At 45.2% G+C, this 27,931-nt stretch overlaps 2 protein-coding genes across 2 annotated transcripts in view; one reads left to right on the top strand and one right to left on the bottom strand.

Annotated features, from left to right (window-relative positions):
* Positions 1 to 550, top strand: part of TRIM14 (tripartite motif containing 14) — a 29,347-nt gene extending 28,797 nt beyond the window's left edge. Inside the window, 1 exon segment of the mRNA XM_029203464.1 lies at positions 333 to 550. The gene's annotated coding sequence lies outside the window, so the exon portion shown is untranslated.
* Positions 244 to 26,552, bottom strand: NANS (N-acetylneuraminate synthase). The gene is made up of 6 exons (XM_029202477.1): positions 26,311 to 26,552; positions 18,040 to 18,255; positions 6,092 to 6,191; positions 5,131 to 5,285; positions 2,235 to 2,501; positions 244 to 474 (listed from the first exon to the last, which is right to left on the bottom strand). Exons 1-6 carry the CDS (start codon positions 26,440 to 26,442, stop codon positions 265 to 267), a joined length of 1,080 nt encoding a protein of 359 aa, XP_029058310.1. The 5' UTR covers positions 26,443 to 26,552; the 3' UTR covers positions 244 to 264.
* Between the last annotated feature and the right edge of the window lie 1,379 nt (positions 26,553 to 27,931).

The raw sequence follows: 27,931 nt of genomic DNA, 5'->3' as shown, positions 1-27,931 counted from the left end.
ACTCCTCTGCACCGTCACTGCCATTGGGCAGTGATGAGATGCTTCAGAGCCCACCGCCCCTTCTGGGCCAGCCAACCTGAGGCAGAGGCCGCCCATATTTGCTCTCTGTATCCCTCCAACGGGCTTGACCCAGGGCCTGGCCCCTAAATGTCTGCTCTCTGGGTGGGGAGTGGATGAAAGCCAGATCCCCGGAGACCACCACTCCTGCCCCACCTCACCCAAATGCACCTGACGGCACCGGCATTCAGAGAATGGCACTTTATTTTATGACTTGATTTTTTTGCCATGATTTTCTACCGATTCCTCCATGATGGTGTCGTCTTCTTCCACAGTGATCAGGACCTTCTTGCCCACCAGACTGAAGATATCTTCAGGAGGGTAGCCTTTGGGCTCACCCACCTTCACAGTGAGCATGTCCAGTGTTAGAATGGTGCCTTCCGGAATTTTCACTTTGGCCACCACCGACTTGCCCAGCTGTGGACAAAATTAAGACTCAGTGCCAGCCTCACAGAAATAGTTAGTGCACGTTGCTTTATCCCCAAGGTCCCTGATCAGTTTTCTTGCACAAGGTTACCTGGATAGCAGGGACTCTGTTTTCCCCCTTCGGTTCCTAGAACAGTATCTCACACACAGCAGGGACTCGGCCAGTGTGGGGTGGACTCAGAGACTCAGAGGAGGGGCCTTTATAATAAAGGACTCAGGTTATGTAGCCAAAGAGAGCCAGATCCGAATCCCAGGCAGCTGGGTACAAGCTGTGGCTGAGTTTCTCTGTAAAATGGGAAATAACAGTGTCTCTGCCCTGTCAGGTGACTACAAGGATTCGTGATAATAATGTATGTAACCTACCTGGAACATAGACTGCTCTCAGTAAATTAAAATTATGATTGCTTTTGTCATCGTCCAGTTCAGCATCACATTTTAAACATGGGGAAACGGAGGTCCACGGAAGGTGGGTAAGCTGGCCAAGGTTGCGATGAGCCAAGATGAGAACCTGGGGTTCCTGACTCCTGGCCCACTGCTCGAGGGACACAAACCTTGTGTCCTTCTTGCTCAGTACAATAGCAGTACAGAGGGCGCACAGACACCGAGTATGGAAGGGAGCCTCTTAGGAAGAGGCAGATAGGCTGGGCAGGTGAGGGGAACAAAGGAGACCTGAAGCTCATGACCAGTGTTTCTAGGTCTTGCCCATAGATGCTTTTCAACAAAGTATCTAGTCCAGTACTCTGCATCTTCCAGGTAAGGGCCAAGGAATCGGTTCTGGAATTTGTGCCAGGACAAAAGGCCTGTCGGCGGATGATCATCAGATTCTGCATCCTCTGGTACCTCGCTGTTGCCCAGGGAGCCAGAAGGCTAGAACCAAATTAAGTGCTCAACTGCTATAACTCTCCTCCCAGTTTCTGGGCCAGTTCTCTCCCCTTTTCTTGTGTAAGGTAGTTTGTTTCTTTTTACTGTTATTTTAATTTCCTGGTGTATATGCATCTTTAATTTGAGGGCAGCAAGTAGGCCCCACTGGGATAAAAGAGCACTCCTCTAGCAGGTCTGGTGTTAGATCTTTGTTCTGGCCCAGACAGCCCGCAGCGTTTGAGGAGTGTCTGTTTCCCTGGCAGCCCCGGGACGCCTGGCTCTAGACTCAGAGGCCGAGCCAGGTATAGGCCATGGCTTCTGGGAAGCCCAGATAGTCAGTGTGCCAGGCAGGGCTCGCGGGCCTCCCCGTCCCCTCGGTCTGAAGGTTAATGCTGCACAGCTCAAACTGCTCCTGAGGGAACGTTTGCGTCACCCCCCACCAACCGCGTGACAAGCCCCACCCCCATCCATCCATTGCCTCCCATGCTTAGGGACGCCTTGACATAGCACAGGCCCTCCTCCCACTGCCTCATGGGGCCCCTCTGCCTGGATGTCCCTCAAGGATTACCTACTCCACGGGACCCCAGACTTGACCTACCCGCGTGCCTCACGAGGGGCCCCAGATACCACCCCCTTCTACCTGGGGTCTAGAGTGCTGGGGCCAGAGGCTTCAGAGACTTCATGGAAAACTGTAATATGCCAGGGAACCAGAGAAACAGCTGAAGTTCCTTAAATAACCAGTTCCTCCCGCTGCTAATATGAACCCAAAAAAACTCATAGGCTCCGAGCGACATCCCTGCATCATTCCACTGGCCTGGGCTCAGGTACCTCTCAGGTAAGCGCACGAGGCCCCTCTCAACAGTGGCGCCCGGCAGGACAGAAGAACCCACCTTCTCGTTGCAGGCCATCTCACAGGGCAGCAGCTGCTTGGTCGGGGAGCCCAGGGCCCTCTCCACGAGGCGCACAGACCGCACTAGCTCGGCCAGCTCCGCAGGCTCCAGCGAGGCCGAGTGGTCACTCCCCTTCCAGGTCTTGTCCAAAGTTATGTGACGCTCCAAGACCTTGGCCCCCAGAGCCACTGCAGCCACAGATATCACTATACCTGTTTCATGCCCAGAATACCCTATGGGAATGTCAGGAAAGAGCTTCTGATATTCCTTTAAAATAGAAAAAGGGAGGGAAAAAAAAGTTAAATAGTGTGGTACTTTCCGCATACATTCTAGAGTCAGGCAGATCTGAGTTTGAGGCCCAGTAAGCTCCAGGAAGCCTCCAAGGCTCTCTGAGTCTCTCCTTCCCAGGGATAGCAGTACCTGGTGGGAGCTGCTATGAACTTGTGGAGGGCACTCAGCACACTGTAAATGCTCAAAAATAATGGCTGCTGTTATCAGGAACACATCTGAAGAATGTTACACACTGCGCAAACCACGAAGAATAATAACAGAACTATAACCAAATGCCTAAACCCATTCAAAAAGCATCTGTCACATTTAATTAGCCTGAGCTGCTGAAAGCAAGTATGCTATATGCACAAATATCACCATCAATAATACATACAGCCCAATCTCAAAACAATCCTTTGGTGGGAATGCTAAATAATTAATTAATTGGTTATCTATAATTCACTGGATGTGACGAAAGACATTCTAAGTGGAGTGAGCCTTGTCAGTGAGGGTGACCAGAAAGCTTAAGTACAGCAGAAAGACCCAGATGGGAATTAAGAGAAGATAAGGATGGCTGAGTGGCAAAGGCCTTGAAAACCAGGCTTAAGGGTGTGTGATGGACAAAGAAGTGCAGGTTGCTAGGTCAGAGGATCCACCCTGCTGTGACAGGGGTGGGCTGGGCCTGGGGGGCAGGCTGGCAATTTAACTCTGATGGTGCCCTGCTCTAAAGAGAGAGGATGTGAGCATACCTCAGGTGGGGATGGAAGGGATGTGGGGACCACACTTCACAAAGGAAGAAAACAGGAAAATATTTGGCGTCAGACACACTAAATTGTTAATTACGGTAATCTCTGTGGGATGGGATTACAGAGGATGTTCATTTTGTATGTTATATATTTCAGGGCTGAATTTTTTTTTTAAACCATGTTTAAATTTAAAAAATAACATGATTTAGAGATGAGCTAGAAATGGAGAAAAGACTACAGAACTGGGAGAGAGAAACTTTAGTTAAAAAGAGAGGAGTGTCATTTCAAAAAAGGTTAATTTTTTTTTTTAAGTTAAACATGAAGACTCTTTAGAAAAATGTATAAGGGCTTATATAATCATGGGGGGGAAAAAACCGCAGAATGTCATATACGGTAATGAAAGAAAAATATAAAAGGAAAACTGGTTAATTGCAGTATCAGGATTGTGTGTGTGTATATTTAGAATTCCACTACTCTTACTATAATGTTTTTTGTACGATAATTACACACCTATATATTTCCAATTAATTATGTTTCGGGAGCTACCAGGAGGAATTGATAGAGATGGCCCGAGACAATAAGAGACAAAGAATTCTACTCCAGCTTTGCCACCAGGATGCTGTGAGATCTCAGGCCGGGTAAGGACTGGACCTCGTCATCTGTAAACCGACTGAAGTGGAACAGACAAAATGCTGGGAGAGAGAAAGCTCTCTCAGGGTTGTCACTGTAACAACTCTGACCCTCAAGGATACTCAGAATCAGAGAGCTGGTAAATAACAGAGAGTTGGAAGTAGGAAAAGCCAGAAGATTCAAGAAGGTCTCCTACAACTCAATATGAAGAAAAACGGATTTCTATACACCAGTGTTCATATCTGCATTATTCCCAATAGCCAAAAGGTGGAACCATCCCAAAATGGTTCTATTGTGCTACCATCACCACCATCCATCTCCAGGACTTTTTCATCATCTCAGAGTCAAACTCTATACTCATTAACACTAACTGCCCATTTCCGCCTCCCCCACTGACAAACAAAATTTTCTTTTTGTTTGTCAATTTGGAGAAAAATGGTGTATTTGTACACCAATGTTCATATCAGCATTATTCACAATAGCCAAAATGTGGAACCATGCCCAATGTCCATCAACGGATGACTGGATAAACAAAATGTGGTACATACATACAATGGAATATTTTTCAGCCTTAAAAAGGAATGAAATGCTAACACATGCTACAACATGGATGAACCCTAAAGACATTATGCTAAGTGAAAGCAGACACACAGAAAGACAAGTACTGTATGGTTCCATTTATTTGAGATACCTAGAGTAGTCAAATTCATAGAGACAAAATAGAATGATTGCTGCCAGGGGCTCGGGGAGGGGAAATGGGCAGTTAGTGTTAATGAGTATAGAGTTTGAGATGATGAAAAAGTCCTGCAGATGGATGGTGGTGATGGTAGCACAACAGTGTGAAAGTACTTAATGCCACTGAACTGGACGCCAAAAAATGGTTAAGATGGTAAATCATATGTATATTTTACAAAAACCCACAACTCACTAAGAAAGCCAGCGATTCACAGAAGACGGACCACTGATGGCCAATACACACAGGTAAAGAAAATGTATATGGACAATTATGAAGACTCCCCCTTAAATTTTATAATGAGAGAAATTAAGGTTGGTTTTAAGAAAACGTAATTTGTAATCTTTAGAATGTATCTGACTCCTTAACTGCATAGTTGATTCTAATTTGATTCTGCAACAGCAAGATCGTCAAAGGATGTTCGAATTACGAAGCATGTCAAGACTGGTTAGAATTTGGGCCGCATTTTCCCCACAGCAAACGGCCCAATCAGACAAGGGCCCTCCCTCGGGCTCACCGAGATGACGCACAGGTTGACGTCCTCGGGCTGGAGCGGGTACGCACTGGTGCACTGGAGGAAGCAGAAGTTGGGGTTGAGGGGCTTCACAATCTGATAGACTTGCTTCATGGTGTCCATGGACTGCATCCCACTGGAGATGACCATTGGGCGGCCTGAGGGACCCAACACCAACACCATCATCACTTTCTTTTTAGGGGTTCTGACTCTCCCTTAAGCACACCCCTGCTGTTGGTTTCATCATTCTACTGAACCCCGCAAACATCTCTCAAGCACTGTGCCAGCCACAGTAGGGGAACAGAGGTGAGCCTGGTGGGTTCCTGTTCTCAACCACGGGAAACGTAGACTCCCCTCACCCCCATAACATTATTGTTCAGCAAAGTGAACCCAATTAAGAGGAATTTCACACTCTTTAGAGAAAGATGAGCATCTCATTGGATTAAGAGGTTGCATGGTGTGGTAGGGTGAGCACTGCCCCAGACTCAAGAGTGTGAGGCCCGGGGCGGCCAATGTCCTAGCTGTGTGTTCTCAGATGCCTCGTCAGTGAAGTAAGCAGAAAGCACCATCATCATATGACCTGCGTCAGTCCCAGGATTGTCGTGAGGATCAGATGAGATCACTCATCTTGTAAAGCCACTTTACAGACTCTGATGTGTGGAGGTTGGATATTATACCTACAGAATACTTTTCAAAGTCAGAGCTTCCTCTAAGAACTTTGACACAGACTGTCATATCCTTAATTTTATATAAATATTTTCTTAGAAATTAAAAATAATTTTAAAATTCTTTTAAAAAACTGTCTTATTTTTCATTTCTTTCCTTGCAAGTCAGCACATGAAAAAGTGGGAGTATAGGCTGACCGGAAAATCTGTCTTCAGGAGACTCCTTTAGTGGGTTATTACTAGCGGGGTGAAAACATGAAGGTCTGGACTCAGATGTATGACAAAAATTAAACACTCACCTTTTTTGGCTGTCTTTTCCAGATAAGGGAAGTTGTTAGTGTCCCCAGATCCAACTTTGAAAAATGGAACATTCAGTTCATGCAGAAACTCAACTGCCATCTACAAAAATCCGAGAGGGAGCTCCTTTTCACGATTGTTCAGAGTCACTGTCCTGAAGACAGGCGAGGAGCCACATATGAAGAGAAAAACCCCTCTTGCCCAGCAAGAGGGACTCTCTCAACAACTTGAAAGCAGACACAGATTTGTTATGTCATGTCATTCAAATTCAAACATTCCGTCATTCATATCCACCCATCCATTTGTCCAACAAACATTGCGTGCTGGCACACACTGGCTATGAGCAACTGGAAAAGAATCGGAACCCTGGCCAGACCTTCCTTCCCCAGGGGCCTGGAGCCCCAGTAAACAAACGAAAAAGGGTCACGACCTAATCTTGACCCAGCAAAGCAGGCAGTGAGCAAGTTAAAGTCCCTCAAAGGCCCTATCCTTTCCTCAGGACCAAACAGCCGGAAGAGAGGCCATTTCAATCCTTGACAAAAATAGAAAAAATGGAGCGTTTGATGGCCTAGCCCTGACACACTGATCCACAGCTGACGGGGCCCATCAAACCCAAGCCCTTTCAGACCTCAAACTATGCTGCCCACAGAAAAAACGAACCTCAGTCACTTTTTTGGACACAACGTCACTGTTTGAGGTTACCTCTCTAGGGCCCTTCACCATCCTTACCTGCGATTCATCAATAACACTCAGGAAATTGGCAAATGTCAGCAAATGCTTGCTGAAGGAATCAGTGGACCACAAGTTTTAAAAGTAAAATCTCAATTTGCTGTAAAATTACAATTTTACATTACTATTCCTGTTTTCATTACTATTTTTTTTTAATTGAAGTTGAAAATCAGAAGTAGGGCGAATCAATGTCTTGGAACGTTTCCCAATATCTAAGTTCCATCTATTAAAATGCTGGCTGAGTCTCAGAAGTAAGTTTGGAAGACTTGATTAGCTAGGTCAGTGCTTCTCACGCTTTATTACGGGCACACGAACCTGCGATGGATCTTGCGCAAATGAAATGCAAATTCTGATTCTGTTGGTCTAGAGTGGGGCCTGAGAGTCTGCATTTCTTGTAAGTTCTGGGTAACACTGCTGTTACTGCTCCGTGAATCATACTCTGAGTAGCAAGTAGCAAGGTTACCAGCATGAAAATCCAAAGGGCTCGGGGGTGGTAAGGAACAATATGAGAAGGTAATTCTGCTAGCAGGTTCTTTAAATCAACCCACTACTGCCTGAGCTCCCTTCCATCTTCCCAGCAGGTGATGAGCTACTCCAGTCATTGGTCTCACTCAGAGAATCACCTTCCTCATATGTTAATCCTCTAATAATGTAGGGGTTAGAGCTGCTGGTGATTCATACAGAGTGACCAACCAGCCAATGAACAGTTCAAAGGCAGAAGGCAACCCCCTTGGTCTAAGAGACACCTCTCAGGATGGCCCAGGCGCCACTCCCCTCCAAGGTGCTAAGCCACCACTGCCTTCCCCCCCTCTGCTTTACGTCTTCCTCGTCTCTCTCTTCCCTTCCGCAGTTTTCTATGTCACTCTCTCCTGTGTACGCATCTCTCGTACTGTTAACCAGCCCTAAGATGGAACTGAAAACCATTTGTTTTTAATACGTTTCTTGAACAAAGTCTAATGTTCCCACCCTTCTCACTCTATCTGTGAGATGAAGAGTGTTTTCTATTTTAAGAGGGAAAACCCTATGCTAAGTTTTCGTCTGTAAAATGCTCTATTTAGGGGCTTCCCTGGTGGCGCAGTGGTTGAGAGTCCGCCTGCCGATGCAGGGGACACGGGTTCGTGCCCCGGTCTGGGAGGATCCCACATGCCGCGGAGCGGCTGGGCCCGTGGGCCATGGCCGCTGAGCCTGCGCTTCCGGAGCCCGTGCTCCGCAACGGGAGAGGCCACAGCAGTGAGAGGCCCGCGTACCGCAAATAAATAAATAAATAAATAAATAAAATGCTCTGTGAGAGCATGGCTCATGATGAAAAAGTCCCCAAGGGCATAAAGAGATGGATGAGCCCACTCAGGAGAGGTGCAGAGCGCGCAGGGGCAACGAGGGGCCAAATGCAGAAAACTCACTTTGCAAAAGCTTACCTACACTACTGTATAGCCCAGGGAACTCTACTCAATGCTCTGTGGTGACCTAAATGAGAAGGAAATCCAAAAAAGAGGGGATATATGTATATGTACAGCTGATTCACTTTGCTGTACAGTATAAACTAACGCAATATTGTAAAGCAACCACACTCCAATAAAAAATTTAAAAAAGCTTACCTACAGTGATTGTAAAATCTGCACGGAGCTCTACAATTTTCAAGTGAGGAAAAGGGGAAATTCCTGCTGGAGGAGAAAGGTGCATCTCGTTTTGCAGCTCTCCTGGGGAGCCAGCCCCATCTAGTGGCCATTTAGAAAACTGCCATTTTGTCAATCCTTGGTCCAGGAAGATCCCACATGCCACGGAGCAACTAAGCCCAGGAGCCACAACTACTGAGCCTGCGCTCTAGAACCCGCGAGCCACAACTACTGAGCTCGCATGCCACAGCTACTGAAGCCCACGCACCTAGAGCCCGTGCTCCGCAACAAGAGAAACCACCACAATGAGAAGCCCGCACACCTCAGCAAAGAGTAGCCCCTGCTCGCTGCAACTAGAGAAAGCTCGTGCACAGCAACAAAGCCCCAACGCAGCCAAAAATTAACAAAATTTTAAAAATAAATAGAGAAAGCATTCTTTAAACATTAAAAAAAGGAAAAAGAAAACTGCCATTTTGGATTAATCCCTGCAAACGTGCCAACTTCCGTAGTAATCTGGAAGATGCTAGCCTTCCATCCTGAGGCAATATTACTGTGCCCAGGGCCCCTCAGGCTAGGTCAGCGCCAGTGGCTGCCTTCTCTCTGTGGACTCCCTGGCTTCCTCTAGCCCTGCCCACGCTGCTGTCTGTCCTCCTTCCATCTAGGGGTACAGTGCAGCCAGGCAGTCTCACAACTTCTCCTCCCTCCCACCTCACACATCACAAAGGCTTTCTGAGTCTGTCTGAAAGGAACTCAACTGAGTATGACCCTCCCTGGGCATCCAACTGGGTTAAACACACAGAAAACGGTCCCACCAGCAAACTGGTTTGGGTAAAATGCTGCACTGTTAGACTCTCCCTTAGAGGGTCCCAGTAAATACAATTGTCTAGCTATTTTACAGTGTTTCCCACATTTTCTACTCAGAACCCTTATTTATTTGGGGAAGGGGCTTTGATTCTAAATTAATGAATTAATGAGGAACCCCCTTCCCACAACGTGTGTCCACAGAACCCCCTTTCCACATCATGTCCCATGAGAAATTTGGGGGCCCGCTGATCTAAGGGGTAACAGAAACGACAGGAGTGGAGCTGGGATTTTTCTAGAGCTGCTTCCACTCCCCTTGGTTTCTGGATCCATGGTGATGAGCTGGGGAGAACAGGGAGTGCTGGAGAGCTGCCCAGGGTGAGGAAATGATGAGGGGGGAAGCACGGAGCCATAAAGGCTGGGCCTGCCCTCAGCCCGGTGGCCCTGTCAGAGTGCACCACGACGTAGGCAGGGGGTGCCCTGTGGCAGAGGTGGTGGAGGAAAGAGGGCACCGTGGAGGCAGGCGCTGGGAGGGAAGGGTAGCTCTGCCGGAATGGGTCTCCAGGGGCCACCTCTATGTCACGGCTCCCATTTGCTTTCTCAACAGAACCCTCCATTTTGACCAAAGACACTCTGCTCATTTCACTCGAGTTCCACATGCCTCCGTGCAGTTTTGACCGTGCGCCCTGGCAGTTTTCTCGGTCTTCACAAAGTTCGTTCCACCATGCCTTAACCTTTCCTCAGCACACAAAGAATGCCCTAGGACAGCACACAGAGTGGAGAAAATCGGCACTCAATAAATGCCTACTATCCATGAGGAAGTTTGGGTGGGTAAATACTCAGAGATACTTGCCAGGTAAACACAGAACAAGGAACCGACCCACCTCCAACAGCCGGGTAGACAGGACTTGCTGGTTTGGCAAAGGGACCTGGCCGGCAAAGAAAATTAACTCTTGCAAAGGCTCTTAAGCATGCATTTCTCCTTACTGCCTATGCCCAGGTCAGTCAGGAGACTAGTGGGGAACAAACAGCATTCTTAGGAGAGAGGAGCCTCCCTGCCCTGTTAGTGTGAAGCAGAGAAAAGGGTTCTAAGCAACAGAACAGCTGTCATTCAGTGGGTGCAGATCTTGCACCTCCTAGACTCACCTCACTGGGTCCTCACTGCAGCCTCTGGGGTGGGCATCTTGATTACCCCGTTTTTACAGATTGGACACGTGTGGCTCTAAGAGGCTACATGACCAGCCCAAGCCCACCGATCAAGTGCTAGTACCAGGACCTGAACTCAGAGGGTGTCCGCAGAGCACGCGTTTATACACCAAAGAGAAGTGCTTCCTGGGAAACCAAGAGGGTACCTGCGGAGAGTCAGCCCCAGCTACCTACACCCAGCCAGGTTCCTCTCCTTCTCCCACCTGCTCCTGATTCCCACCTCGAAGCCACCAGGGAGTGAAAGACCTAAAGAAGTGACTTCCTGAGCAGATGCAAGGAGATGCACCCCCTTCAGAGTCCACATCCGGGAGCTCCGGTGCCTGGAAACGTGTACTGGACAGGAAAGTTCTCATCCCAAATCCAAGTCACCTTAGTGACACTATCTCTGATTCTATGCTGGCTCAGGACAACAGAGCAGGGAGAGCCTTTGGAGAGCAGCTTGTTCACACACAAAAGGAAATGGAGGCCCAGAGCAGGGAAGGGACTCTTCCAAGCTCACACTGAGATGAACTCAGAGCAGAGCAGGGCAAGGACCCGGATGTCCCGATCCTCAGCCCAGGCCGTTTCCTGAACCGTAACTAACATCGCTAAGCGCTGGCTGTGTGCTGCACTTTACATGGGTGATCACATTTAATCCTCATAACAACCCTATGAGATGGGTTCAGCTGAAGAAACAGAAGCACAAAGAAGGTAAATAACCTCCACCTGGACTCAGCAGGAATGACAGGCAAAACCATATTCAAACTCAGAATGTGACCCCGGAGTCTGTACACTTCACCACGGGCCCATCCAGCCAGAGTCTGCGCTAGAGAGCACTCTTAGTACTGAGGACTCTACTGAGTTTCTGTTTATGCAGGTTCTACCTATTCATATTTACTGAATTAAAATATGTTAAGGGACTTTCCTGGTGGCACAGTGGTTAAGAACCCACCTGCCAATGCAGGGGACACAGGTTCGAGCCCTGGTCCGGGAAGATCCCACATGCTGCGAAGCAACTGAGCCCGTGCTCAGTTGCACTCTAGACCCGTGAGCCACAACTACTGAAGCCTGTGCACCTAAAGCCCGTGCTCTGCAACAAGAGAAGACACGCAATGAGAAGCCCACGTGCAGCAACGAAGACCCAACGCAACAAAAAAAAAAAAAATTTTTTTTAAACCAAGGGTTTTTCTTTTAGATTTTAAACTTTTTATTTTGAGATAATTAATAGCTTCACATGCAGCTGTAAGAAATAATACAGAAAGAACCTATGTACACTTTACAGTTCCCCCCAGTGGTAACATCTTGCAAAGCTACAGTGTAATATCACAACTGGGAGGGTACGGTTGATAGAGCCCACCGATCTCATTCAGATTTCACCATTTTCACATGTACCCATCTGAGTGTGCTCGTATCTAATTCTCTGCAATTTTACCACGTGCCCAGACTCACGCGGACCACCACCACAGTCCGACACGGAGTTATGCCACCACTACAAGGCTCCCGTCATGTTACCCCTCTATAGCCACATCAACCTCCAAGCCCTCCCCTCCCTAACTCCTGACGACCACTAATCTGCTCTCCAGCTCTATAATTCTGTTATTCCGAGAATGTTAAATAAGCAGAGCCGTACGGTATGCAACCTTCTGAGAGAAGCTTTTTCACTCAGCACAATATCCCTGAGATCCATCCAAGCTGTGGCAGCCATCAGTTTTCACTCCTTTTTATTGCTGAGTAGTATTCCGTGGTGTGGATACGCTACAGTTTATTTAATGATTCATCCCCTAAAGAAAGTTTGGGTTCTAGTTTGGGGCTACCACAAATAAAGTTGCTATGGACACTCATATACAGATTTTTGGGTGAACATAGGTTTTCATTTCTTTGGGGATAAATTACCAAATGACAACTGGTGGGTCACATGATGAGCACGTGTCTAGTTTTATAAGAAACTACCAGTACACGTCAAGTGGGTGAATCGTACAGTATGTGAATTATATCTTGATAAAGTTGTTTTTAAAAAAGGAAAGAATTTTCTAGAATGTACCGTTCTACATTCCCACCAGCAATGCATGAGAGGTCCATTTTCTCTGCATCCTTGCCACAATTTGGTGTTATCATCACTTTTTTTTTTTAAGATTTAATTTTATTTATTTTTGGCTACGTTGGGTCTTCGTTGCTGCGCGTGGGCTTTCTCTAGTTGTGGCGAGCAGGGGCTACTCTCGGTTGCGGTGCTCTGGCTTCTCCTTGCGGTGGCTTCTCTTGCTGTAGAGCACCGGCTCTAGGTGCACGTGGGCTTCAGTAGTTGTGGCGTGCGGGCTTAGTTGTTCCACGGCATGTGGGATCTTCCCGGACCAGAGATCGAACACGTGTCCCCTGCATTAGCAGGCGGACTCCTGTCCATTGCGCCACCAGGGAAGTCCCATCACTTTTTATTTTAGCCTTTAGCCATACTGATAGTTGTGCAGTGATATCACATTGTGGTTTAAAACTGAGAAATGTTTAAATTACAAGAATAGACAAGCATAAAAGAAAAAACTAAAAAATTGGACATCATCAAAATTAAAGATGTTCGTGCTTCAAAGGACACCATCAAGAAGTGAAAAGATACCCCACAGAATGGGAAAATTTTTTGCAAATCATGTTTCTGATTAGGGACTTGTATCAGGAATATGTAAAGATAAATAACCCAATTTAAAAACTGGCAAAGGATCTGAATAGATATTCCTCCAAAGAAGACACACAAATGGCCAATATGCATATGAAAAGATGCTCAACATCATTAGCCATCAGATAAATGCAAGTCAAAACCACAATAAGATATCACTTCACACTCACTAGGATGTCTAGAATCAGAAAGACATGTAATAACAAATGTTGGTGAGGATGTAGAGAAATTGGAACCCTCATACATTGCTGGTGGGAATGTAAAATGGTGCAGCCACTTTGAAAAACAGTCTGGCAGTTTCTCGAAAAAAATTAAACATGAGTTACCGTATATACACCCAAGAGAAATGAAAATATGTTCATATAAAACATGTACATGGATGTTTGTGACAGCATTGCTCATACAATTCATACTAGCCAAAAAGTGGAAACAATCCAAATGTCCATCAACTGAGATGTGGATAAATAAAATGTAGTCTATCCATAAAATTGAATGGTATTCAGCAACAAAAAGGAACGAAATACTGACACATGCTACCACATAGATGAGCCTTGAAAAAATGTTACCATGTGAAAGCAGCCAGACACAAAGGACCACATATTATCTGATTCTATTTACATGCAATGTCCAAAAGAGGCAAAACTATAGAGATAGACAGGAGATTAGAGGTTGCCTAGGGCTGGGAGAATTGAGGGAATTGAGCAATGACTGCTAATGGGTATAGTTCTTCCTCTTGGGGTGATAAAAATGTTCTAAATTGACTGTGGTGATGGTCGCACAACTCTGTGAATATACTAAAAACCACTGAATTGTGCAATTTAATTGATTGAACTGTATAGTATGTCAATAAAGCTGTTAATTAAACACTGGGAAACCAAAAAATTCGTTTGACTTGCTCTATTGAGATATTCACTTTATTGAGGTGGTCTGGAATTGAACCGGCAATATCTTCGAGGTATGCCTGAATGCTTATTCCAAAGACAGTACTAGGGATCCAAAATACATCTGTACACTTCCTTGGAAATTCTCTCCAGAGCCTGTTTATGGGCCCTGCAAAAACTAATCTGCCTCAAAATGAACCTCCAGGGACTTCCCTGGTAGTCCAGTGGTTAAGACTCTGTGCTTCCACTTCAGGGGGCACGGGTTTGATCCCTGGTTGGGGAACTAAGATCCCGCATGCCGAGAGGTGTGGCCAAAAATTAAAAACAAAAAAACGAATCTGCCTCATTACTGACTTGTTACCAAGTCGGTCAGATCAAAAGTTTCACCCAGGAATTTTAAGTCTATTCACATTTGACCCAAGAACAATCAGTTTCTTGAACCCAAGCCAGCCCTCTCCAAGGACTAAGATTTAGCTGTCCCTGAGTGAATGAGCCCTACAGGCAGTTACCAAAGAGCAATCCCCAAAGGTTCTGAACCCACAGTACATGAAACAAGCACGGAATGAAAACTGTCATTTCTTGGGCATGACCTTCCTATCAAGCTATTTCCTAAGCATGGACTATGGGTCAACATTGTGCCAGGACCTGGGTTCATGAGGGTGTCCATGCTCCTCAGGTCAAGCCTACCTCCTGGGTATTTTTACTTTTATTTATTTATTTTAAAAATAAATTTATTTATTTATTTTTGGCTGCATTGGGTCTTCGTTGGTGCACGCGGGCTTTCTCTAGTTGTGGTGAACTGGGGCTATGCTTCGTTGCGGTGCGTGAGCTACTCAGTGTGGTGGCTTCTCTTGTTGCGGAGCATGGGCTCTAGGCACGTGGGCTTCAGTAGTTGTGGCATGCAGGCTCGGTAGTTGTGGCTCGCGAGCTCTAGAACGCAGGCTCAGTAGTTGTGGCGCATGGGCTTAGTTGCTCCGCGGCATGTGGGATCTTCCCGGACCAAGGCTCAAACCCGTGTCCCCTGCATGGGCAGGCGGATTCGTAACCGCTGCGCCACCAAGGAAGTCCACTTCTGGGTATTTTTAATCCACCCCCTTGCCCTTTACCTATGAGGAAACAGGCCCGAGAGATGCAAGAAGAGTATGGTCAGGAGGGCAGGCTCTGGAGTCGCCTAGGTTGGAATCAGCCTCTGCTGATCAACAGCTACTGACAGCTAACCCGCTCCGTGCTCTAGCGTCCTCATCTGTAAAGTGGGAATAATAACTGTCCTATCTCAAGGGGTTGTTAAGAGGAGTAAATGAGCTGATACATTTAAAATACCTAGCACAGAACCTGGCAGATCATAAACACTCAAGAAACGTTGAAGATTCTTACTTTTAATCACTCAGCTAGTTAATAGCAAGACCAGAAAAAACACCCAAGTCTTTCAGATCCCAAAGCCCACAATCTTTTTTGTCTAACATTTTTGATTTATAGATCCCTTAAGGATCTGATAAAAACCATCAACCCTCTCTTTTGTTTGGCTCACTTATTTACTTATTCACTCAACAAACATCTCCCGAGCACCTACTACGTTCCAGGCACTGGGGATGCTGTGGTGTTAACAGCCTGTTGGAAAGGAGCAATAGTTAGCAGTAATTACGGAAGTAAAGAAAATCGAGAGACAGGACTTCCCTGGTGGTGCAGTGGTTGGGAGTCTGCCAGCCAATGCAGGGGACATAGGTTCGAGCCCTGGTCCGGGAAGATCCCACATGCCGCGGAGCAACTAAGCCCGTGCGCCCCAACTACTGAGCCTGTACTGTGGAGTCTGCGAGCCACAACTACTGAAGCCCGTGCGCCTAGAGCCCGTGCTCTGCAACAAGAGAAGCCACCACAATGAGAACGAAGAGTAGTCCCTGCTCACCGCAACTAGAGAAAGCCCGCACGCGGCAACGAAGACCCAATGCAGCCAAAAATAAATAAATAAATAAATAAATAAATTTAAAAAAAAGAAAACCAAGAGAACACAACAGAAGGACGGGCCTGAACCAAGCAGGGGCACGGGAAGAATTTCCTGAGGAGGTACTATTTAAGATGGGATCAGAAAAATGCCCAGTAACCACTTTAGATAGGTTTTCCTAAAAATATGTCCCCTTTTCCCCAGGGCATCTCTTGGGCCCAAAGACTCTCCAGCCACCAACATCGAGAGTGGTGAAGAGCAGGGGGGAAGCCCAAAGGCTCTCCTGAGCTTTGGGAAGCCACACACACCTGGACGGACGGCCAGGTGGCAGCTGAGGGACCGCAGAAAGCACACTGCACTAGGCGTCAGATCTGCCCTCAAGACCCATTTCCCAGCTGTGTGACACTGTACAAACTTCCTGGCCCTTCTGAGTCTCCATTTCTTCATCTGCAAAATGGGGCATAGTAGGAATAAGACATATTACTGTAAGCGGGCTACGGAACTGAAGCCTGGACTTGTCAAGTTTCACAGACACCTAGGTTCTCTGCTTCCCCCCCTTTTTTAAACTACCAATGGTTTAGGCTAGAGTTATGTTTCTTTTGACTCAATTTACAGACATATCTTAGAGTTGGAATAGTGACACAAAAGGTCAGAGGCCTAGAGAAGGAACTGGGCTCCCTTCAAATATTCTAGTTGACTAAAAGAATCCTAAGTGTTTCAAGAGCCTTTAAAATGTTGTTTCATCTAATGATCCATTACTGCAAAGCTATCCTAAGGAAACAATTCAAAACACAGAAAAGAAGATGGTCATCTCAGCATTATTTTTAAGCACAAAAAACTGAAAGTAAAAACATAACCTCATGTTCAAACATAAAGAAATGGTTACATACATTATAAATCCTCAAAAGAAATACTACACCACCATTAATAACTTTCAGCACAAGATATGGAGAGCTACATGTCAATTATATCTCAATAAAGCTGAGAAAAAAAAACAAACAAGATATGGGTAAAAGCTGCAGATAATGTTAACTGGGAAAAGCATGCCCGGAACTAAACATTCACAAATATAACAACTAGGCAATAAAATATGCATATACAACAACTCTAGGAGGAAATATATAAAGAGAGCTGCCAGGGACTTCCCTGGTGGCACAGTGGTTAAGAAACTGCCTGCCAATGCAGGGGACACGGGTTCCAGCCCTGGTCCAGGAAGATCCCACATGCTGCGGAGCAACTAAGCCCGTGCGCCACAACTACTGAGCCTGCGCTCTAGAGCCCGCGAGCCACAACTACTGAGCCTGTGTGCCACAACTACTGAAGCCTGAGTGCCTAGAGCCAGTGCTCCGCAACAAGAGAAGCCACTGCAATGTGAAGCCTGCGCGCCGCAACAAGAGTAGCCCCCACTTGCCGCAACTAGAGAAAGCCCGCCTGCGGCAACAAAGACCCAACACAGCCAAAAATAAATTAATTAATTAACTGATTAAAAAAAAAAAAGAGCTGCCATATAGAGATTATGGGTCAGTTTTTCTCCCTTTTTTCTGTTTTCTAAACTTTCTGTGACATTGTATAATTTTTATAATTAAAAAAATTTTTTATATTTGAAAAAAGAGCACGTAAAGGAGTCTTGAGGCAGGTTACAGAGCAGATGGGACCCAAGACCTGGCACCAGCTGGACTCTTCCAGTATGTCAGCATGGCCATCCTGTGTGCCACTGCCTTCTGAATCATGCAATGCCACCTCACCCAGATAAGCCACGGCCACTCAGCAAGGGGAGGACTCCTGTCAGAACTGAGGTTTCCTGAGTCCAGGCCACTTTCCACTGGGAAAAAACTGGCCCAGTGTGGCATCTTCCATAGGCTTGAGGGACTCTGGGGTTCCAGGGTGGCTGGCCCCTACTCCCAGAGACAGCCTGCTTTGAAAACTATGGTTCCCTGCATCACTGGGCCTCTGATCCCCCTGGCCTCCTGTTTAGCTGGGCATTTATCTTGTTAATGCTATGGGGAACTCTAGGTCCAGAAAGCACAAAAAAGTCTAAAGGGAGCAAGGGCTGGAGCTGGCTCTAAGCCAAAGCCACAGGGCTACCTGATGTCCCCTAGGTCTGCTAAAATGGCAAATAGCAGCGTGGCAGAGGGCTCACCTCATCCATGCCGGAGGCAGTGAAGAAGATGCCAACCTCCTCGGCATATTTCTGCAGCTCCTTGTACTGGGCGTGGCTGAATTCCAGGTGGCGTTTGTGCTCCCCGTACGTCTTCCCCCAGGAATGCTTCGAAGTATACGGCCTCTCCAAGGCTTTCCGATTAAACTTATACTCCAGCTCACTCTTCTGTAACTTGGCACAGTCAGCGCCACACTCCTGCAACACACATTAGGGGGCTCCTTTAATGAACCTGCACAGATTCTGAGAGACAAGAGAAGTGTTGGGGCAACTGCTATGAAATTATTATCTTTAAAACTAACATCGGGGGGCTCCACTGGTGGCGCAGTGGTTGAGAGTCTGCCTGCCGATGCAGGGGACACGGGTTCGTGCCCCAGTCCGGGAGGATCCCACATGCCGCGGAGCGGCTGGGCCCATGAGCCATGGCCGCTGAGCCTGCGCGTCCAGAGCCTGTGCTCCGCAACAGGAGAGGCCACAACGGTGAGAGGCCCGCGTACCGCCGAAAAAAAAAAATTAAATACAAAGAAAAAATATTAAAAGCAGCAAGGGAAAAGCAACAAATAACATACAAGAGAATCTCCATAAGGTTAACAGCTGATCTTCAGCAGAAACTCTGCAAACCAGAAGGGAGTGGCAGGACATATTTAAAGTGACGAAAGAGAAAAACATACAACCAAGATTACTCAACCCAGCAAGAATCTCATTCAGATTCAACAGAGAAATTAAAACCTTTACAGACAAGCAAAAGCTAAGAGAATTCAGCACCACCAAACCAGCTTTACAACAAATTCTAAAGGAAGTTCTCTAGGCAGGAAACACAAGAGAAGGAAAGGACCTACAGTAATAAACCCAAAACAGTTAAGAAAATGGTAATAGGAACACACATATCAATAACTACCTTGAATGTAAATGGATTAAATGCTCTAACCAAAAGACATAGACTGGCTGAATGGATACAAAAACAACACCTGTATATTTGCTGTCTACAAGGGACCCACTTCAGACCTAGGGACACATACAGACTGAAAGTGAGGGGATGGCAAAAGATATTCCATGCAAATGGAAATCAAAAGAAAGCTGCAGTAGCAATTCTCATATCAGGCAAAATGGACTTTAAAATAAAGACGATTACAAAAGACAAAGAAGGACACTACATAATCACCAAAGGATCAATCCAAGAAGAAGATATAACAATTGTAAATATTTATGCACCCAACATAGGAGCACCTCAATACATAAGGCAAATGCTAACAGCCATAAAAGGGGAAATCGACAGTAACACAATCATACTAGGGGACTTTAACACCCCACTTTCACCAATGGACAGATCATCCAAAATGAAAATAAATAAGGAAACACAAGCCTTAAATGATACATTAAACAAGATGGACTTAATTGATATTTATAGGACATTCCATCCGAACACAACAGAATACACTTTCTTCTCAAGTGCTCATGGAACATTCTCCAGGATAGATCATATCTTGGGTCACAAATCAAGCCTTGGTAAATTTAAGAAAATTGAAATCATATCAAGTATCTTTTCCAACCACAACACTATGAGGCTAGATATCAATTACAGGAAAAAATACAAACACATGGAGGCTAAACAATACACTACTTAATAACGAAGTGATCACTGAAGAAATCAAAGAGGAAATCAAAAAATACCTAGAAACAAATGACAATGAAAACACGACGACCTAAAAGCTATGGGATGCAGCAAAAGCAATTCTAAGAGGGACGTTTATAGCAATACAATCCTACCTCAAGAAACAAGAAACATCTCAAATAAACAACCTAACCTTATACCTAAAGCAATTAGAGAAAGAAGAACAAAAAAAACCCGAAGTTAGCAGAAGGAAAGAAATCATAAAGATCAGATCAGAAATAAATGAAAAAGAAATGAAGGAAATAATAGCTAAGATCAATAAAACTAAAAGCTGGTCCTTTGAGAAGATAAATGAAATTGATAAACCACTAGCCAGACTCATCAAGAAAAAAAGGGAGAAGACTCAAATCAATAGAATTAGAAATGAAAAAGGAGAAGTAACAACTGACACTGCAGAAATACAAAGGATCAGGAGAGATTACTATAAGCAACTATATGCCAATAAAATGGACAAACTGGAAGAAATGGACACATTCTTAGAAAAGCACAACCTCCTGAGACTGAACCAGGAAGAAATAGAAAATATAAACAGACCAATCACAAGCACAGAAACTGAAACTGTGATTAAAAATCTTCCAGGGCTTCCCTGGTGGCGCAGTGGTTGAGAGTCCGCCTGCCGATGCAGGGGACATGGGTTCGTGCCCTGGTCCGGGAAGACCCCACGTACTGCGGAGCGGCTGGGCCCGTGAGCCATGGCCGCTGAGCCTGCGCGTCTGGAGCCTGTGCTCCGGAACGGGAGAGGCCACAACAGTGAGAGGCCCACGTACCGAAAAAAAAAAAAATCTTCCAAAAAAAAAGCCCAGGACCAGATGGCTTCACAGGCAAATTCTATCCAACATTTAGGGAAGAGCTAACACCTATCCTCTCAAACTCTTCCAAAATATAGCAGAGGGAGGAACATTCCCAAACTCATTCTACAAGGCCACCATCACCCTGATACCAAACCAGACAAAGATGTCACAAAGAAAGAAAATTACAGGCCAATATCACTGATGAACATAGATGCAAAAATCCTTAACAAAGTACTAGCAAACAGAATCCAACAGCACATCAAAAGGATCATACACCATGATTAAGTGGGGTTTACCCCAGGGATGCAAGGATTCTTCAATATATACAAATCAATCAATGTGATAAACCATATTAACAAATTGAAGGAGAAAAACTGTATGATCTTCTCAATAGATGCAGAAAAAGCTTTTGACAAAATTCAACGCCCATTTATGATAAAAACTCTCCCGAAAGTAGGCATAGAGGGAACTTACCTCAACATAATAAAGGCCATATATGACAACCCCACAGCCAACATCGTTCTCAATGGTGAAACATTGAAACCATTTCCACTAAGATCAGGTACAAGACAAGGTTGCCCTCTCTCACCACTATTATTCAACATAGTTTTGGAAGTTTCAGCCACAGCACTCAGAGAAGAAAAAGAAATGAATCCAAATTGGAAAAGAAGAAGTAAAACTGTCACTGTTTGCAGATGACATGATACTATACATAGAGGATCCCAAAGATGCTACCAGAAAACTACTAGAGCTAATCAATGAATTTGGTAAGGTAGCAGGATACAAAATTAATGCACAGAAATCTCTTGCATTCCTATACACTAATGACGAAAAATCTGAAAGAGAAATTAAGGAAACACTTCAATTTACCATTGCAACAAAAAGAATTAAATACCTAGGTATAAACCTACCTAAGGAGACAAAAGACCTGTATGCAGAAAATTATAAGACACTGAAGAAAAAAATTAAAGATGATACAAATAGATGGAGAGATATACCATGTTCTTGGATTGGAAGAGTCAACATTGTGAAAATGACTATACTACCCAAAGCAATCTACAGATTCAGTGCAATCCCTATCAAATTACCAATGGCATTTTTCACAGAACTAGAACAAAAAATTTCACAATTTGTATGGAAACACAAAAGACCCCGAATAGCCAAAGCAATCTTTAGAAAGAAAAACAGAGCTGGAGGAATCAGGCTCCCTGACTTCAGACTATACTACAAAGCTACAGTAATCAAGACAGTATGGTACTGGCACAAAAACAGAAATATAGATCAATGGAACAGGATAGAAAGCCCAGAGATAAACCCACACACATATGGTCACCTTATCTTTGATAAAGCAGGCAAGAATATACAATGAAGAAAAGACAGCCTCTTCAATAAGTGGTGCTGGGAAAACTGGACAGCTACATGTAAAAGAATGAAATTAGAACACTCCCTAATTCCATACACAAAAATAAATTCAAAATGGATTAAAGACCTAAATGTAAGGCCAGACACTATAAAACTCTTAGAGGAAAACATAGGCAGAACACTCTATTACATACATCACAGCAAGGTCCTTTTTGACCCACCTCCTAGAGAAATGAAAATAAAAACAAAAATAAACAAATGGGACCTAATGAAACTTAAAAGCTTTTGCACAGCAAAGGAAACCATAAACAAGACCAAAAGACAACCCTCAGAATGGGAGAAAATAGCTGCAAATGAAGCAACTGACAAAGGATTAATCTCCAAAATTTACAAGCAGCTCATGCAGCTCAATATCAAAAAAACAAACAACCCAGTCCAAAAATGCGCAGAAGACCTAAATAGACATTTCTCCAAAGAAGATATACAGATTGCCAACAAACACATGAAAGGATGCTCAACATCACTGATCATTAGAGAAATGCAAATCAAAACTACAATGAGGCATCACCTCACACCAGTCAGAATGGCCATCATCAAAATATCTACAAACAACAAATGCTGGAGAGGGTGTGGAGAAAAGGGAACCCTCTTGCACTGTTGGTGGGAATGTAAATTGATACAGCCACTATGGAGAACAGTATGGAGGTTCCTTAGAAAACTAAAAATAGAACTACCATACGACCCAGCGATCCCACTACTGGGCATATACCCTGAGAAAACGATAATTCAAAAAGCGTCATGTACCACAATGTTCATTGCAGCTCTATTTACAATAGCCAGGACATGGAAGCAACCTATGTGTCCATCAACAGATGAATGCATAAAGAAGATGTGGCACATATATACAATGGAATATTACTCAGCCATAAAAAGAAACGAAATTGAGTTATTTGTAGTAAGGTGGATGGACCTAGAGACTGTCAAACAGAGTGAAGTAAATCAGAAAGAGAAAAACAAATACCGTGTGCTAACGCATATATATGGAATATAAAAAAAAAATTGGTTCTAAAGAACCTAGGGGCAGGACGGGAATAAAGACACAGATGTAGAGAATGGACTTGAGGACATGGGGAGGGGGAAGGGTAAGCTGGGACGAAGTGAGAGCATGCTGTGGACCTATATACACTACCAAATGTAAATAGATAGCTAGTGGGAAGCAGCCACATAGCACAGGGAGATCAGCTCGGTGCTTTGTGTCCACCTAGAGGGGTGGGATAGGGAAGGTGGGAGGGAGACGCAAGAGGGAGGAGATATGGGGATATATGTTTATGTATAGCTGATTCACTTTGTTATACAGCAGAAACTAACACACAACTGTAAAGCAATTATACTCCAATAAAGATGTTAAAAAAAAAAAAGCCCCCAGATAGCTAACATGCATGTCTCAGGAAAAATTTTAATGATCCCAGATTCTTGCATTTGCCTGTATATAGAAAAGCACTAAAATCATTAACTTGAGATATTTGTTCTTTGTGATTAGCAGTACTTTTTTTTTACCAAGATTCATGCTTGATTACATGTATTTCCTAGCCAAAAAATCCATATATATACTGGCTTCTCCCCTACCTCTTTGGAGCAGTTTCTCAGATCTACTGAGAGACTGTATCCTGGGCTATAGTCCTCACTATAAAACTTAGCTCACAACTCTTCTGTTGCGCATTTTTATTTTGGTCAACAATTGAATGAACTGCCAATTAAAGAAGGTCACTTGCCACCTGGTTCTACAAGAATTAACTCACTACCCACTGCAGCTGCTGACCTTCAACATATCCTGAAAGTAATTTAGGGTAGAGATCAGGAATGAGGCTCTCTGTGCTCCAGGAAAACTGGCAGAACAGCCCTTTAGACAGTTAAGTATTTGTAGGAGAAATTTTTTATGAACCTGGATTCTTGAATCTTCCCATACTTAGAAAAGCACTAAAACCATTAATTAAGATATCTGTTCCTCGTGACTAGCAGCAACCTTCCACAGAGATGTGTGGTTGATTACAGGTTCCCTTCATCAAAATCACATATATACTTACCTCCCTCCTCACCTCTTCAGAACAGTTTCTCAGGCTGTCTCCCTGGTTATGACACTGAATAAACTCAGTATGACACTGAATAAACTCAACTCACAGCTCTTATACTGTGCGATTTTTTCCAAGTTGACAGAACTCAACTTTTAATATTGTAAACAGATTTGGTACATGAACAAGCCAGCTTGTACATAATATACTCTGCATAACTAAACTTGGAAATGTGACTCCATTTGGCAAGAAAAAAAAATCCTAAAATGTAAGGATTTCAAAAGATTCCATTGCTTTAAGTTTAAAGATAAAGATACATACATATTATAAAACAAGTGAAACTGAAGCTTAGAGAGGAAAAGTCCAAGATTATCCAGCTGCCCAAGATTATTCAGCTAGTAAATGGTATCATGACTCCAGTCCAGCGCGTTTTCCACTATAACACAACCTCAAACTCTTCATTCTCCTCCCCCGGGGAAAACTATCCTTCACAATTAAAACAGGAAGAAGAAAAAAAACCACTATAACTTTGTTTCTATGGCTTCACTATTTCTAGGTATTTTTACAACTTCAGCATTCAGAGTTGACACCTCCAAAATAAGGTTGTTTCCTAAATTAAGAGCCGAAGTCTCCCCCTAGAAAACAATGTTACAGTACAAAGGCTGGAGCCCTGTGTCTAAGAGCAAAGCTCTGAAATACATGAATTACTAGCTGTGGGCCCTCAGACAAGCCACTGATCTTCTCTGAGCCTTTAAAATGAAACCAACAGCATCTATTCCACTGTGTTGTTGTAGGAATTAAATGAGATGGTGCATTTAAAGCACTTGGCCCAGAAAGCATTCAAAAATGTTAGCAATTGTTACTCTTTAAAGGTATTTTATTTTTTAGATTTCGTAAGTGATAACAGAGTATTTGTTTTTCTCTGACTTATTTCACTAAGCATAATATTCTCCAGGTCCACCCACATTGTTGTAAATGGCAGAATTTCATTCTTTTTTATGCTTGAATAATATTCCATTGTGTATATCAACCACATCTTCTTTATCCATTCGTCTGTTGACGGACACTTAGGTTGCAAATAGACTCACAGATCTAGAGAACAAACTAATGGTTACCAGTGGGGAGAAGTAAGGGGGAGAGGTAAGATAGGAGTGGGGGATTAAGAAGCACCATCTACTATGTATAAAATAAATAAGCAACAAGGATGTATTGTACAGCACAGGGCAATATAGCCATTATTTTGCAGTAACTTTAAATGGAGTATAATCTATAAAAATATTGAATCATTATGTTGTACACCTGAAACCAATGTTATTGCAAATCAATTATACTTCAATGAAAAAGTAAATAAAATTTAAAAATAAAAGTATTTTTATGATTCAGTAGGCTTCCATAAAAGCTAGTCCTGAAGGAGTAATAAGAGTTAGTCCTGAAGGAGTAACAGAAAACCTAATCATGAATGACTGTGTGAACAGCACTGACTGAAGGGAAGTGAAAGGAAAAAAGATGGAGTGAGCTATCGCTACACAAAGGAATCACAGCGCAGACTTATTGTGGGGCCCGGGGTCACAATGAAGAACGTGACAGGCCTCCCCTTCAGAGGGCTCACAGTCTAACAGAGAGAGAAGTTTAAACAGACAGTGACAATACAATTCGATGGGAACAATTACAGGAGCCCAGCTTTGCAGGTAGGGATTGGAGAAAGTATCCAGAGAGGGATCATAAATGTTCATTAACATCATATCACTAACAACCAACATGTATTGAGTCCTATTTGCCAAGTACTCTACTAAGATCTTTATACGAGTTATCTCATTTGATCCTCACAACTCTATGAGGTAGGTAAGTACAAGGAATGGCAGGTGAGAGAGACAACAGCAAATTTCAGGAACTTCCTGGAAGTAATTCGCTGTCGCTGGAAGATGTCAGAGATTAAAAAAAAAAAAAAAAAAAAGGCAAGAGGGGGCCAGATCATTAAGGTCTTGAAGGCTTTATTAAAGGGTTTCGACTCTACCCGCTGGCAGTGGGAAGCCACTGAAGGTGCCAGGTGGCTGATCAAATCTGTGTTTCAGAAAGATCATTCTGCCACCAGAAGGGAGCGAGAGAGCTGGGAGTAAGGGGGTGGGGGGCGCAGATGCAGTAATGCAAACAAATCAGGATGGTGGCGGAGGGATGAAGAGGATTCGAAACGTTTGGAAATGGATCCGGCGAGTTGGACGGCAGGCCGGACGTAGGGCACCGAGAGGCAGAGGAAGGATGGCCCCAGCTCTGCGCAGCCCTGCCCCACCCTTGCCCAGGCCGGTCTTCCCCAGGCCCCGCCCCCCGCTCGGCGCCCGAGTACTCTAGACAGTCCCCTCACCTTGGCCATGCGGATCATGCGCTTGGCCACGTCCAGGTCGCCCTGGTGGTTCTGGCCGATCTCGGCAATGATGAAGCATGGGTGCTGCCCGCCCACCCAGCGCCCGGGACACAGCTCCAGCTCCAGCGGCATGGCAGCGGCTCGCGCTTCCGTGCCACACCACCCGTCACGGTGCCGCCGCCGCCGCCGCCTTGGTCTTTTCGGTCAGCAGCCCAGCAGAGCCCACACACCGGCCCCGCCACGTCAGCCCGCGACCACCGCGCAGCCAATCCTCGAGCGCCGCCTCGCCCCAGACAGCCAATCAGGTCAGGGGGCGGAGCCACCCTCTAGGGGAGAGGTGCGGCGGGAAGAGGAAGCCGCGCGCACTTCTCGGGAGCTGGGCTTGTGGCTCACAGACTCTGGTGGTTGTGGGGTCCCTGCGTTTACCCGTGAGCAGACATTCCCCGAAGGAGGCTGACGGCTGGGTGCCTTCGGCGTGGAGAGAGTGCGCGCCCTACAGTGTAATGGAAAAAACAGATTCTGGAGTTAGAATTACAGAGCTGGTTCGAGCCCAGCCCATGCCACTAACCAGCTCTTGATCCTGAATACCTTAGTCTTTCTGAGTTTTATTTTCCTTTTTCTCTGAAATGGGAAAATTATAAAGCCCCCACCTCTTAAGGTTCGTGAGATGATGTATAGAACACCCTAATCACAGTACTTGGCCTGTAATAAGCTTTCAATAAGTGGTTGCCAGGCTTCCCTGGTGGCGCAGTGGTTGGGAGTTCGCCTGCCGGTGCAGGGGACGCGAGTTCGTGCCCCGGTCCGGGAGGATCCCGCGTGCCGCGGAGCGGCTGGGCCCGTGAGCCATGGCCGTTGGGCCTGCGCGTTCGGAGCCCGTGCTCCGCAGCGGGAGAGGCCGCAGGAGTGAGAGGCCTACATACTGCAAAAAAAAAAAAAAAAAAAAAAGTGGTTGCCAGTCCTGTTATACGAGAGGCAACAAGTTCAAAAAGGTCACTGAGGGCTTCCACTGGAACGGCTAGGCCCGTGAGCCATGGACGCTGAGCCTGCGCGTCCGGAGAGAGGCCCGCGTACCGCAAAAAAAAAAAAAAAAAGTTCACTGACTTGCCCAAAGCCACCCAGAAAGCCGTGGTGGAGCTGGGATTAGGACCCTGGACTGCCTCCTAGCCTAGGGCTCTTGCAATACACTATACTGGGTTACAGACAAAGCTGAGAAATAAGAACAAGTTTGAAGGAAGAAATAACACGATTCCCAGCTTGACTTTCAGAATGAGCAAAGTAACAATAACAGAAAGGAGAGGAGGAGGCACTTCTGGGTGGAAGGGAGAAGGGTAGGTTTGGGACACGTTGGTGTAAATATGCAGGTAAAACTGCCCACCAGGCAGGAGGAGAGGCAGGTCTGAAGCTCTGAGTGGAGGTCTGGGCTGGAGAGAGAGATGTGGGAGCCATTTTGAGGAAAACCTGTGGATGGGTTTGACTCCTGAAGGAGAGAGTGTGCAGAAGGATGAGCAGTGGAGAGGTGAGCCTTGTGCAGCCGTCCTGGAAGGACAGAGAACCAGGGTGTGTGTCCTGAGGAGGAGAGACCCACAGATTCAAAGGCCCAGAGCAGTGCAGGAGAATGAGG

This window comes from Monodon monoceros, unplaced genomic scaffold, assembly GCF_005190385.1.
Source record: "Monodon monoceros isolate NGI ecotype Baffin Bay Population unplaced genomic scaffold, NGI_Narwhal_1 Super_Scaffold_5, whole genome shotgun sequence".
Classification (NCBI taxonomy): Eukaryota; Metazoa; Chordata; class Mammalia; order Artiodactyla; family Monodontidae; genus Monodon; species Monodon monoceros.
This window is presented reverse-complemented; position numbering and strand designations above follow the sequence as displayed.